The 13,678-nt window shown below is 44.9% G+C and overlaps 1 protein-coding gene and 1 pseudogene across 4 annotated transcripts in view; both read left to right on the top strand.

Annotated features, from left to right (window-relative positions):
• Nucleotides 1–3,073: 3,073 nt before the first annotated feature.
• LOC147425696 (putative glycerol-3-phosphate transporter 5) overlaps nt 3,074–13,678 on the top strand; it is an 84,674-nt gene continuing 74,069 nt past the window's right edge. Inside the window, exons 1-2 of one of the 4 annotated variants that reach the window (XM_086499560.1) lie at nt 3,074–4,150; nt 4,274–4,513. In XM_086499560.1, coding sequence (XP_086355686.1) covers nt 3,364–4,150; nt 4,274–4,513 — 1,027 coding nt within the window. In that variant the 5' untranslated portion in view covers nt 3,074–3,363. Of the gene's footprint in view, nt 4,514–13,678 lie in introns of all 4 variants that reach the window. The other 3 variants (XM_086499558.1, XM_086499559.1, XM_086499557.1) reach the window with 3 other exon arrangements.
• LOC147425697 (uncharacterized) lies at nt 7,424–8,913 on the top strand (annotated as a pseudogene).

Below are 13,678 nucleotides of genomic sequence, written 5' to 3' on the forward strand. Positions count from 1 at the left end.
CCAACCCTTTTGCTTAAACGACATCCAAAGGACATCTACACAAAAAATTTCAATAAATCTTTGTGTACCTTATGGGATGGTAACATTGATATCCAATTTATTTTCAATGCTCATGGAGCTGCAGCATATTGCACATCTTACATGACAAAACACGACTCAACAACAAGTAGGGCGATTAAAACTGTTCTTGATAACTGCAAGGAAAACAAATTGCCCACCTTGGAACGACTTAAGAAAATTGGAAGTACCCTTGTCAAATAAAAGACCACACCATCTATCACATCTATGCTTGGCCGAATTTGCAAGCTAGTTTACCAATTCAAATGGTGTGCAACGCAAGCGAAAAAAGCCCCAAGTCATAAGGTATGCGAACTTCAATAGAGAGCTCGACGCTGAGAGACATTATCATGAGGTTTGCTTGCTCTTTCTCCCTTTCACAAGTAGCGAGTCTGAATTTGACACAAGTGTCACAGCATGGAGAGAGACGTTCGAGAGCAACATTGATACAATTGCTAAAAATAGGAAAAAGTTCATGAAAGTTGAGATCTTGGCAAGCAGCAAACAAAAATCATCATCTAATTCTTCCACAAGCAGTCATCATCAAGAGATTCAATTATGAATTCGACCTTGACTTGCCAAAAACTAGACCTCACAATACAAGTATTCCAACACCATTAAAACTTCTTGGAATCCCAAATGAAGAGTACCATACACTTGTCATGAGCTTAAACGCAGAACAAAGACAACTTTATGATGATATCATGACAAAGAAAAGGGTGGACTCAAACATCCCTATCCACCTTTTCCTTACAGGTGGTGCTGGCATTGGGAAGACTTTCACAATACGCGCCATTGTCCAAGGTTTAGTGCGACACTACAACACATTGATTGCAAGTGACATTAACCTCCCAACAACACTTTTGATGGCTTACACAAGCAAGGCAGCTTATAATTTTGGTGGCACCACCATTCACTCAGCCTTGCGGCTTCCATTGATGCTCAACGACAACATTGCTCTCTCAAATGAGACCTCGAGCAATCTATCCCAAATGTACATAAATCTCAAGCTGGTTGTTTTTGATGAGGCATCCTTGATCGGCAATAGATTGCTTCATGTAATAGATACACGGCTTCGAGCACTCAAGCATAATCACACTCAACCATTTGGAGGACTAGATGTAATTTTTTGCGGAGACCTTTGCCAAGTAAGCCCTGTGCGTGATCGTTGGATATTTAATGATCCTAAAAAACACACTTGATATTCTAGCCCCTTCATTTTGAAATTCTCACATAAGGTGTTGTGAGCTTCGAATACCCATGCGCCAATTGGACACAACATTCATAGAGATCTTGAACCGAGTGAGAGTTGCGAAACAAATCGAGCAAGACTTGTGCCTCATCAACTCCACACACATAAATAAGAGCTTCGACATCATGGAGACTCCCCATCTTTTTTTCACCAACACATTAAAGGACCATCACAACCAAAAGGTTTTTGGCATGCTACGTACACATGCATATGTCATTACGGCACGTGACAAACCACACAAGTCAGCCTCAAGGAACCTTCTCATTCCAAACAACTCACAACTAATTGCAGGACTTACTGGGGTTCTTGAACTAAAGCCAGGGATGATAGTTGAAATGTGCTCTGGAAATATCGAGATCTCCGATGGCCTTGTGAATGGAGCTGATTGAATTCTCAAAACGATAGAAACCATCGAACATTCCCATGTTGCATGGATAGCTTTCTTCGATAGAAAAATTGGGAACAAACAAAGATCTCAAAATCAACATCTGCTCAGGAATCACTTTGAGCCACATTGGACACCCATATTCGAGACAACAAAAGAGTTCCAAGCAGGAAGAAATTAGCTCAACATAGTCTCTAGGAAGAAGCTACCAATTCAACCTGCCAATGCACGCACAATCCACAGATCACAAGGTCTAACCATGACTTCCCTGGCTTTCGACCCTACTAGTGTACGAGCCCACGGTTTGGTCTACACCGCATTGTCGCGTATCGAGGACCCTGCCAACCTACACATTCTGAGCCCGATATTGAATACACACATTCGAACTGACCTACAGTGCTCAAGGAGCTTGACCGTCTCCGAACAAGTGCAAGATGGGAGCACTCAACTGTACAATTGAGTCTAGTAGAAGATACCCATTACATAATTCAATCATTGAATGTCGTCTCCATCCAAAAACACATCAACTACATAAAAAATGATCTCAAATTCACCTCATCATCAATTCTATGCTTGCAAGAAACCAAACAAAAAAATGAAAGAAACTTCCTTGAACCAAACTTTCAACACATACATCATCACAATGGATATGGTTTATCCATGTATCACAAAACTTCCATCAAGGTGCACAATGAATCTTCCTTTTCATCACCAGGCATTGAGATAATACAAGCATTCTTCTCCCTACTCATCAACAACATCATCCATATAGTGAATGTCTACAAATCACCTAAGGCATCAATACAATCACTCCTTTCACAATTGAGAAACCTCATGGAGACCATTGATAGTAACATTATGAGTATTATCATAGGCGACTTCAACGTCCACATTGACCATGACAATAGCCAATACAAAAAACTACATACCTTTCTCCAAGAAAGGTACAACTATACCGAAACAATTCAAGAAACGACAACCATCTACAATTCAATCCTTGACCATATTTGGGTGAAGAACTCAAGACCGAACTTTGTGAGCGAAACAAGATTTTGCTTCTGATCTGATCACTCCTCAATATACATACTCCTCCCGAAATAAACACCAACTAGAACAGTCCTCAACCCCCTTGTCATCCCCCACCAACCCCACCCCATGGGGGAGGGGAAAAAACAGATGATCCTCCATCCCTACCCATCCCATGGTGTACATAAAAAAAAATAGTTTTAGAGCTTTGACCCCTCTTCACAGAACTCTTGTGACTCTTATTTAATGAAATCTCATTTTTGGCATGTACAAATTAATTTTCAACCTTTCAATTTCATTGCCTTCTTCTAATGGGCAAGCCTCGTGAATTTGTCACTTGTTCAAAAGGAAAAAAAGGAAAGATGCTGATGAACCATCACAACTAAGTAGCTACAATATGAGCTAGGCAAACTAGTTTCGTCACTTGTTTTGCCGACGAGCGCGTCCCCATGCAAAAACACACCAAGCAGCCAAGTGGGCTCTGCTGCTTTGCAACTCTGTTTCCTTACGAAAACGCGCCGTCAGAGCACGGCATTCCTCCTCAGGCGGCGCCCAGTTTTGCAGATCTCGAGGTCTCCTTTGATAAAGGTTTGCCCATGTTGATTTATCTGCAATCGTCTTCTCTTCCACTCCGTGATCTCCAATGGCTAATACAGCCATGAACACGACCCATCCAGACTCCAAGCTACCTCTGGGCATTGTGATCTTTTCAAAACTCTGCAAGAAGGATATCAGGGTTCATGAGTATAGGATTTTTGTCTTGCTTCTCACTTTCACAGCGTATGCATGCTTCCATGCGTCCAGGAAACCTTTAAGCATAGTGAAGAGCGTCCTTGACCCGGAGGTTTCACAAAATTTTACCGTATATGCGGAGCCTCCGGGTTTTCGTCCAGCATCGCCTCCATCAAGACAGCCACTACCACAAGGTTGGGCGCCCTTCAATGGTGACCTTGGTAAAGCGCGACTTGGTGAAATGGATGTAGCCTTCCTGGCCTCATATGCAGCTGGGATGTATTATGCAGGTGCTCTTGGAGACCGTCTTGATCTTAGAAAGTTTCTCACATTCGGTATGGTGAGCAGTGGTGGATGCGTTTGCTTATTTGGCTTTGGATATTTGTGGGACATACATAGCTTCTGGTACTACTTTATTATCCAGGTTGTCACTGGCTTGCTGTCGTCTATAGGATGGCCTGTGGTTGTGGCAATTGTTGCAAATTGGTTTGGGAAAACAAAGAGAGGTCTCATCATGGGTATTTGGAATGCACATGCCTCAGTTGGCAATATAATGGGCTCTATTGTTGCAGCGGCTGCACTTCGATATGGATGGGGGTGGTCTTTCTTGTTTCCAGGATTATTGCTAATAATGTGCGCATTGCTGGTGTATTGTTTCTTAATTGTGGATCCAGCAAGTCTGGCTTTGCCATTCCAAGGTGAAGATAATGATCAATCAGCATCTTGTAATGGTGATGAACGAAAGGTCCTTCTGACAAAAACTCATTCACAAGTTGGACCATCCGAGATCAACACTGAACATGATTTGCCTTGTCATCCAGTTTCAGATAAACCACTTTTGCTGGAGGCTGGGAAATCTTTTCCCGAAAAGTTTGAAGAGCTTAATAAAAGCAAAAGCAAAAACATGCTTCTCTCACCTAGTGCCAATGAAAACGGCGCAGTACAGTTTTTTGAAGCATGGAGTATTCCTGGAGTAGCACTCTATGCTTTTTGCTTGTTTTTTGTCAAGCTGGTGGCTTATACATTCCTCTTCTGGCTCCCTTTTTATATACGGCACACAGGTTAGGATAATCTAATTGAATTGCCTGGCAAACCCCCCCCCCCCCCAACCCCGCCTTTTCTATTTTTGTTTAAATTTTAACTAAGTCAGGCCTATTACTTTGTTGTTGAATTGTTGAAGGGGTGCTCTTGTTCAGACATCGTGTTAGAACTCTCAAACATTGTAGCATATCTAGCTCTACGTGCTTAGCCTCTTTGTGGATGTGCTCTGATGGAACTTTGTGTAAGACTACGTATTTCACATTTCCTACTATCCTACTTGGATACTTCAAAAACAATCAATCAATACTTTTCAGCCAAGACAACCAGCGTTTTTGCCTTTACCGGCTTCCTGCCGCAGTACCCTCAATAGATCAGCCCTTCCCTCGTCGCAGTCGGTCGTTCCATCGCGGCAGTCGACGGAACAATTTTTAGCATTCAGCCATAGACCTGTCGTCGTTGTCGTCGACACAGTACCCCAACACCTAGTACCTCTTGTGCCTTGGCTCGGCATAAGGATCCGTAGGACCATCAGAACCTCGTCGTCGACATAGACCCATCAGTACCTCGTCGTCGACATCATCGTCGTCGACATAGAACTCATCAACACCTCGTTGTCGACATAGACCCATCAGTACCTCGTCGTTGTCATCATCATCGTCGACATAGAACCCATCAGTACCTCGTTGTCACCGTCATCGTCGTCGACACAAAACCCAGTAGTACTGCAGTACCGAGTAGTACCCAACATAAATAGCATCAGTACCAGTACCCGGCTTCAGTAGCATCAGTACCCATTAGCATCAGCATCTCCACATTTAGAATCATTGTATCAGCATTGTGCAAGAATAAGAAAGTACTTGCTCTGGCAATAGAGCAAGGGGGCCCTTGAGGGTTTGGGACACGACATACTGTGTCGTCTCTCTCTCTCTCGTGTCTCTCTTTCATTCAATTCAGTTCAGTTCTTTCAGCTGAAGTAAAGTGTCCCTTGTGTTTGTGCGGAGTACTAGATCCGAGCAAAATTCTTAAACTCTTCCGCTGCACCAGACATTGGTATTAGAGCTTTGTGTGTGCTTTGGCTTCGCGATCTCAAGGGAAGAACCAAGAACCCAAGGAATATCTCTCATTTTTTTTTCCTTAAAGAAGCTTCACGTCCCTTACCCGAACTTGTTAGCCTCTCAACACCCTCAGTATCATGCATCCAATATCAGCTCCCATCTTCATTGCCATGTCTTTGAAGGAAGATCGACAATAGATACAAGAAAATCCAGATCTTGAGTACTACGATCTACTTGCCTCATATGCAGATATGAAAGGAGTTCGAGGATCCCTAACCCTCTTCTGCATTCGCATTCGCATGTAGCGTGCATCCACTTCCGTCGACAAGAAACTCTTGGAATTACCTCCAAGCACCCTTACATTTTAGCTTCACTTCCAACGTTTTCACGATAGGATTATTCGAGTGGTCAATACTTGCTCGCAAGGCAGAGTCTGCACCAAGGGTGGTATTCTGTGACAGTACTAAGTAGTAAGGCTACCTAGCATGTCACGTGACACATCCCAACCCTATGTGTCCGTGGACAAGCTACACCACAGCAGGGTTCAGTCAGTTCAGTCAAGTTTAGATTAGAAGTGAACTGGCACTTTTGTGAGTCTATTCGTAGACCGTGCATGCCCAATTACTTAGCATAGATGCATATCCTCCGGTTGCACACAGCATGATCATCAGAATTCCCATCAGAATCCATTAGCATCGGTTAGGGGAATTTGCCAGTGCATTTAGCCTATTTTCCTATTTATTGGGATTTTCACTTATTATTTTTAAGTGACTTTCCAACAAAAGTAGGTAGGGCAATTTTGCTAAGTTAATATATAAGCAAACCCAAGTTAGTACTTTCTGGCAGAAGAGGCAGCAGGAGCACCTTGCTCAACAGGCAACTTCTCAACAAGACCAACCCCCGCGACTACTCTAGCGTTTTCTCCACAGAAGACCTAGCGTTTTTGCATCAGATCAGCCTTGGCGATTTGTGCACAGCAGATCAGCCCCGGCGTCATCACGACATAGCAGATCAGCCTAGCGTTTTTGCATTTGCAGAACCCCGGCGACAGAAGGACCAATTTCAGCCCCTGGCGTTTTTGGATTTCAGCAGCAAATTAAGACCAGCATTATTCACCTAAAGTGTAGCAGATTCAGCCCGTAAAGACCATCAGTTTTCAGCCCTAAGAAACCTCATTTTTCAGCCAAGAAAACGCAGCCAAAACAGTCATTTTCAGCCACCGAAACAGTCCCGAAAATCAGTGATTAGAAGATCTCAGATTTCAGCCATCGTCGTCGTCGTCCTCATCGTCGTCGTCATCGGCATAGACCAAGTTGCATAGTCCATTGCATACGCATTGTACACCTTTGTGCAATCAAAGTAGACCACTCTCGCCGACGAGAGTGGGGCCTTCGGAGGAGGGTTTTACAACCTCTCGGGTGTCGTATCTCTTCTCTCTCCTTCTCTCAGTCTCATTCACTTGCACGCACAATATCCACTCACTTTGTTCGTGACCACAGCACTCTCTATAAAACTGAAAGCTCTCTCTTTCCCTAAGATCTAAAAGGAACCTTGAGCAGTAAAGATCACTAATCTTGAGTAAAAACAACATTCATTCCGCTGCACCTAACATTGGTATCAGAGCTTTGGAAGTGTTCTGCATTACTCAAGGAAAGAACCACAAGAACCACAAGAATTTTTTTGCTTGTTGCGATCGCACAAACCCAAGTTTACTTGGGCGTGGCGATTCCTAATCGTGTTTTGTTGAAGAGTGACAGGAATCCCAAGAAAGAAGGGCTTGTCCAGCCTCCCCTTGTGTCTCTTTTCACTCATTGAGAGCGGATCGTGCACTTAGCGGCCGGCCAATCGACGTGAGGTGGAAAAAAGCAACCTTGGTGTGAGCGCAAGGCCGCCAAGGGGTGCGCCCGCAGAAAAGGGTAGAACTCGGGTGAAGAGAAGATCTTTCTCCAACGCGATTTGCAAGCGAAAGAACACCTCAAGAACCCTAGATTCTCACGAATCAAGGATCTCAAGAACCTCAAGAACCCAAGTTCCTCGTGAACTTAAGAACCCACATGAACCCACGATCGCAGAATGATCATCACTCGAAGCGGAATGGATACTTCGCTTGGAGGTGATGAGCATGAGAGAGACGAAGAAGAATTTTCCCCACCAGGAGGTTTTTCCGACCCTCCCCCTTTCCCATCTACGACAAAGATTGCACTAACTCCTATGGAGGAGTTGGCCCAAGAAAGAGAAGCAGAAAGAAAAGCCTACGAAGAAGACATGGCAGCCATAGAGCGCAAGTACCAAGAACGAAGGGCAGCCACAGATCGAGAGAACAAAGCAAGTCAAGCAGAATTTGATCGAGAGAACAAAGAAAGTCAAACAAGATTTGATCGCGAGAACAAAGCAATACGGCAAGAGATGTTGCGACTCTTTTCTCAAATGCAAGCACAGATGCGACAGAATCGGAAAAAGGAGACTCTCTCAGTCTCTTCTTCTCCACAGCATGACACACAGGAATTGCATGATGAGAAGCATAATGAATTGAATGATAATGACTTGCATGATGATTTGAAGCACAATGATAAGCATGATGATTTGGATGCCAATGATTTGCATAATGATTTGGATGACAATGACAAGCATGATGATTTGCATGATCAAGATGTGATTTCTCACAAGCATGATGAGTTGCATGAAGATGATGTGTTAGTGGATGCTTTTTCTAGCAAAGCTAACCTCGTTGCAGATTCGATCACTCACGAAGATCCGATCTTGGCTTTTGAGTCGAGGTCCAAAGAATCTCCACAAGAAGATTCGATAGATCCCGAAGAAGCGATCTTGGCTATCGAGCCTAGGTCCAAAGCACCATCACAGGAAGTATTATGTGTTCGCATGATTGATACGCACGCATTGTTCGAACGTTTCATTCGTGAAGGTTTCTTGTATTTTAGTCAACATCGTTATGTGATCCCTTTTCCTAGGCATGACATATTGTATGTTGAGCACGTTTCTCTTATGGATGAGCACGAATGTATGCGGATTGTTCATGAAAAGTTGAAAAGTCTGTATGTCAAGAAGTCACATTCTATGTTCCTTCCGTGGCATGACAGTTTTCGAACGAGCACATGATAGTATGAGCACCAAGCATGGGTATTTCCATTGTGATTTGCCATAGTTGATTGATTTCGATCAAACAGAAAAGATTCAACCTCATTGTTTGCATGTGTTTGATGAACGGGTTGTCACGCCATCTCTATGTTCATCTACATTGCATACACAGTCTTTAGAGAAGACAAGATTTTTTTCCTTCACTTTACATGGAATGGGTATGTTCATGGTTTTGTGTTGGAAATGGTTTCAGGAATTTTCAGCCATAGAGATTCTTAAGGACGAAAGAAGCAGGACTCTAGACGAAGTTGAAGCAAGAAAGGAGATTCTGAAGACTTTGAGTCGCTTTCGGCGCGGCCCAAAGAAGCAAGCGTTGCAAACCTTTATGAAGTTCAAGTACCGCACGACCCACACATCAGAGTGGGCCGGCGAAGAGTCCCTTCTAGCAACTCGTATGGTCGGTGTTACATCGCACCAGACCTACATCGGCAGTATCCACCCGTTTGGAGGAATCTTCATCAGTTATGCATCCACAAGCATCAAAAGTACAAAGAAGTATCCACAGATAGAAGTTCAACAGTTGTGCCTCACCGTTAACAGGGGGGGGGGGGGGGGGGGGGAGGATGTCACATACGCACTTCACTTGCGCTACATGGACATGCTTCTGCTACAGTCTAGCATGAGTCTTAGCTTAGGACCTAGCCTGGCACTTTGTGTAGGACATGCATATCCAGGCAGGTCATAGTTGCATACCCTCTCTTGCACGTGACCGCATTTTAGCACTTAGGCATTTACTGTGCGTGGACCACCTCTTAAAGTGCATTTTATTAATAAGTGACTTTTCATTTACCCTTATTGGAATGTTGGTAAGAAAAATGGTTAAAGGACCTATAAAAGAAATCTTTTGGGCGCTAGTGGAAGACAAAAGAGGCAACAACAGCAGAGGAACCTGCAGACTTTGGGATCGCAGGCCAACACCTAGCGTTTTCAACCTTCTTCTCCATCAACGTTTTCAGCCTTGATGATCAATGTTTTCAGCCAAGACAACCATCGTTTTTGCCTTTCCCGGCTTCCCGCCGCAACACTCCCAACAGATCAGCCCTTCCCAAGCAAATCAGCCCTTCCCTCGTCGTAGTTGGTTGTTTCATCGCGGCCAAGTGGTGGGACGGAACAGTTTTCAGCATTCAGCCATAGACCCCTCGTCGTCGTCGACATCGTCACCGTCGTGGACAGAGTACCCTAGCACCTAGTATCCCTTGTACCTTTGCTCGGCATAAGGATCCACAGGACCATCAGAACCTCGTCGTATATATCATCGTCGTCGACATAGATCCATCAGAACCTCGTCGTCGATATAGACCTCATCAGCACCTCTTCGTCGACATCATCGTCATCGACATAAATCCATCAGTACCTCGTCGTCGTCGACATAGACCCATCAGTACCTCGTCGACGTCGTCGACATAGACCGATACCTCGTCGTTGTCATTGTCGTCATTGACATAGAACCCATTAGTACCTCGTCTTCATCGTCATCGTCGTCGACACAGAACCCAGCAGTATATTAGTATCCATCAATACCCAGCATCAGTAGAATCAGTATTGTAACAGACTTGGACATTCCAAGCAAGAATGAATAGCAACACATGAACAAAAACTTCAAAATCATTGAACTTTAATATATATATATATATATATATATATATATAGAGAGAGAGAGAGAGAGAGAGAGAGAGGAGTTTCGTGCCCAGAGGTATTGGCCCCAGAGTTTGGCGTCCCTTTCAGTATTTCTTTATCATTAATCATTGCAAAGTACAACTCCCGAGGGACCTCTGCTCTCAGACTCTGTGTCCAGATGCTCTGTAGAGTGAGGCCCCAAGGGTTTGTTTATCCTTACAAGGGATGCCCCAAAGAGCCCCAAAAGCAATCAAATCCCAAAAGCATCTGGTCCAAAAACTACCAAAAAGCAACCAGCGCAATTGGTGAAAATCCGTACGGCCTGCCACGTGGCAGAGCCAGCGCAAAACGTGAAACTTCCATACGGTATGCCACGTTAGCTGTCCACGCAATTCGCGGGCAGTCCGTACATCTTTACCACGTCAGCATGCAATTACCTATTCTCGTGTCCCTTGGGCCTCGTCAGAAAGGACCCATAAGTTGGAACAACTTATAAAATCAGTTTCATTTGCTTGTCCGGGTGGTCATTGTGAGAAAGCGCGTGCGGAAGAGAGAGAGAGAGAGAGAGAGAGAGAGAGAGAGAGAGAGAGAGAGAGAGAGAGAGAGAGAGAGTAGACCACAAACCCAAGATATGGTGAAGAGGGGGTGATTAGCTCCCCATGACTACCATGAGCAGAACACCCAATACACACTGATCAGAGATGAGATCTGTGATCTATGGAAGTGGGTACCCCCCTAGCCCCATAAATAGGTGCCCAAGGGGAGGTAGGGCAATGCCAGATAAAATCCCCACGACCCAATTAAAAAAAAAAGATATATGGAAATATAAGAGGGCGCCTGGATAAAGTGGGCGGCGGTCCCAAACTCGGGCGGTGAAACCGGCCTGTTCAATCCAAAAAGGGCGGTAGACTTTACTTTAAACCTTGATTTAGCTTTCACCCATTATTAGTCGTCTATTTTACCTGTACTTTCAAGACACAACAAAGGGGAGAGGGATACAGGCTGCTAAATTGCACCTGTATGAGTAGACGGACACCAGATTGGCCCCTAACTTAGGCGCCCCTTTCGGTATTTCTTTATTGTTCAAAAGAGGGAATAAACGCTGTGGTTCCCTACAAGCTGCCCCGCACAAACTCGGCTGAATTTCCACTGTTCCAGCCTGATTTCGGTAGCATAACTGTACTAGAACCCTTCACAGTCAGTATTCCCACGCATTGGCCGACTTTCCCGACGCATACGGGCACTTTACAAAACCTGGCGAGAATCTGCAGCACGCTGAATTCTCTGTTTTCAGCCCTGAAAATGCGCCAGATCGCCTGTACAGCGGTTCCCTTGCGTCCCCGAACCTCCTGGGGGTATTAGGGTCCGTTTAGGGCCAAAACCCTAAACCTGCAAAAATACACAGCAGGCTGTAATTCACTGTTTCGGGCTCCGTTTCGCGTGCCGGTCGCATCCCTAGCAAGTCCTCGAGCTCCCGCACCTGTAGGGCTACTTGCCCTTTGAATCGGACGAGATTTCTGGCGTGAAACCTCTCCGAATTCACCTGTACCTGCGGGGGGATTAGCCGCTAGCTAATCCAGTACCTGTGCAAGAGGCTCTTGCCTCGGCAATCGCGCATGAACCCACACAACTGTACATTGGTCAAATGAAAAGCCCACTAGAGGGGCATAACATACTGCCAAAGGGGAGAGAGAGGGCAGTGCGTAGCGTGCAGGGCATCACTCCTGGCACCGCACTGTGCATAAGAGGGAAAGCAAGCACTCCATAGCTCTTAACCTGTGACAGAGACTTGCAAAATGAGCCTCCCAGCTATAAATCACGTTTTTGCCTTCTCTATAAGTAGTAAACTGGCCTCAAAGTGCCAAGTGTCACTCATTTGTGCATTTTCCCGCTTTAGACCCTCGGGTCTAAAAATATCTCACCTGCAGCCTCTGTTGACTTGGCCACAGAGTAACAAAATGATCCCCATGTCAAACTGCACGTAATGACGCGAAGACATTTTCAGGTCCCAAAATAGCAGTTCCCTAAATTTTAGGAGATGCTGCCATTGTATCTTTCTAGGTCATCCGACCCTCTTTGTACACTGCGGCCACATCCAAAACTGAAATGTAGCCTCTGTAGCAAAGGATTCCACTTTGGCTAGTCAATGACCCCACTTGGCTAACCATAGTCCTTGTCCAACCTTAGTGCTCTCTTGCCCTCAGGCCTGGACTCCCTCTGGACAGTTCCACACTAGCTATGCAATGCAGGGCAGTTAGATTTCCCGAGGGGTGTTTCCAAAAAGTGAAAGTAAATAGATAATAAGAAAGAAATCAACAAAAAGGATAGATAGTAGTCACACGCTGGTGACAATCTGTTTCAGCCGTAGCTTTGTCTTTCCCTGCGTTGGCTGACTCCTGAGTCCCTTTAGGAGCCTCATTGGGAACGTGCTTCTTGGCTGAATTTTTCTTGCCTGATCCTGCCTTGACGCCAGTGTTAAATTCACAATCTTCTCCCTTGAGCAAACCATTGCCAGTGTTTGCTACCTCGATGAGCTGCGTCAAAGTAGTGACTTTGGTCTTTGTGCAGTATTTTCTCAATCCTTTGGGTAGGCCACAACAGTATTTTTCAATCTGTTCTGTCAATGGCACAAACCTATAGGAAGTTACTGGAAGTAGAGCTTTCCAAAACTTCCGATTGTAATCATCCAGATTTCTGCAAGTGGCAGCATTTAGCTGGTGCCATTCTGTCATGACATCTGCTTCGAAATCATCAGATAACCATGCTGCTGCAAAAATCTGCTTGAAGTAAATCCATGTGGACGGAGCTTGCCCTTGAAGCAATAAAGTTGTCCACCATTGTCCCGCATTCCCTGTCAAGAAAGTGGCTGCCTTGCGGACCTTTGAAGCCTCTGTAAAGTTTCCCCCTGCATAGGCCTTGTCAAACTGCTGGAGGAATGAAAGAGCCTTCTTCCTGTCATCAAACCCTGTAAAGGTCGTGAATGACACTCCTTTGCCACCTTCTTTGTACGGAGTTGGCCTCTCCAGCGGCGTTAAATTGTCATATGGAAGTGACTGAAACATGGGAACACTAATAGGGTTCATCTGTGTTCCTTGGCCGCTATTAACTTGACCTGGAAATGCCATATTTGGCTGCTGATTTGTAATTCCAGCCATACCAAAATTTGCTTGTGGCATCCCAAATTGTCCCTGAGTGCTTTGAAACCCTGGTTGCATACCCATGACACTGTACATGGGGTTAGGCATCATCGTTTGAGCACCCGCAAACACTGTTCCTGGCGTATAAAACTGATTTCCAGGTGCATGACCAGCCATGCTCTGAAATACCGATCCACCTCCAAAATAGCCAGGGTGTACT

Source organism: Adiantum capillus-veneris, chromosome 25 (assembly GCF_014529385.1).
Source record: "Adiantum capillus-veneris isolate H3 chromosome 25, ASM1452938v2, whole genome shotgun sequence".
NCBI lineage: Eukaryota > Viridiplantae > Streptophyta > Polypodiopsida > Polypodiales > Pteridaceae > Adiantum > Adiantum capillus-veneris.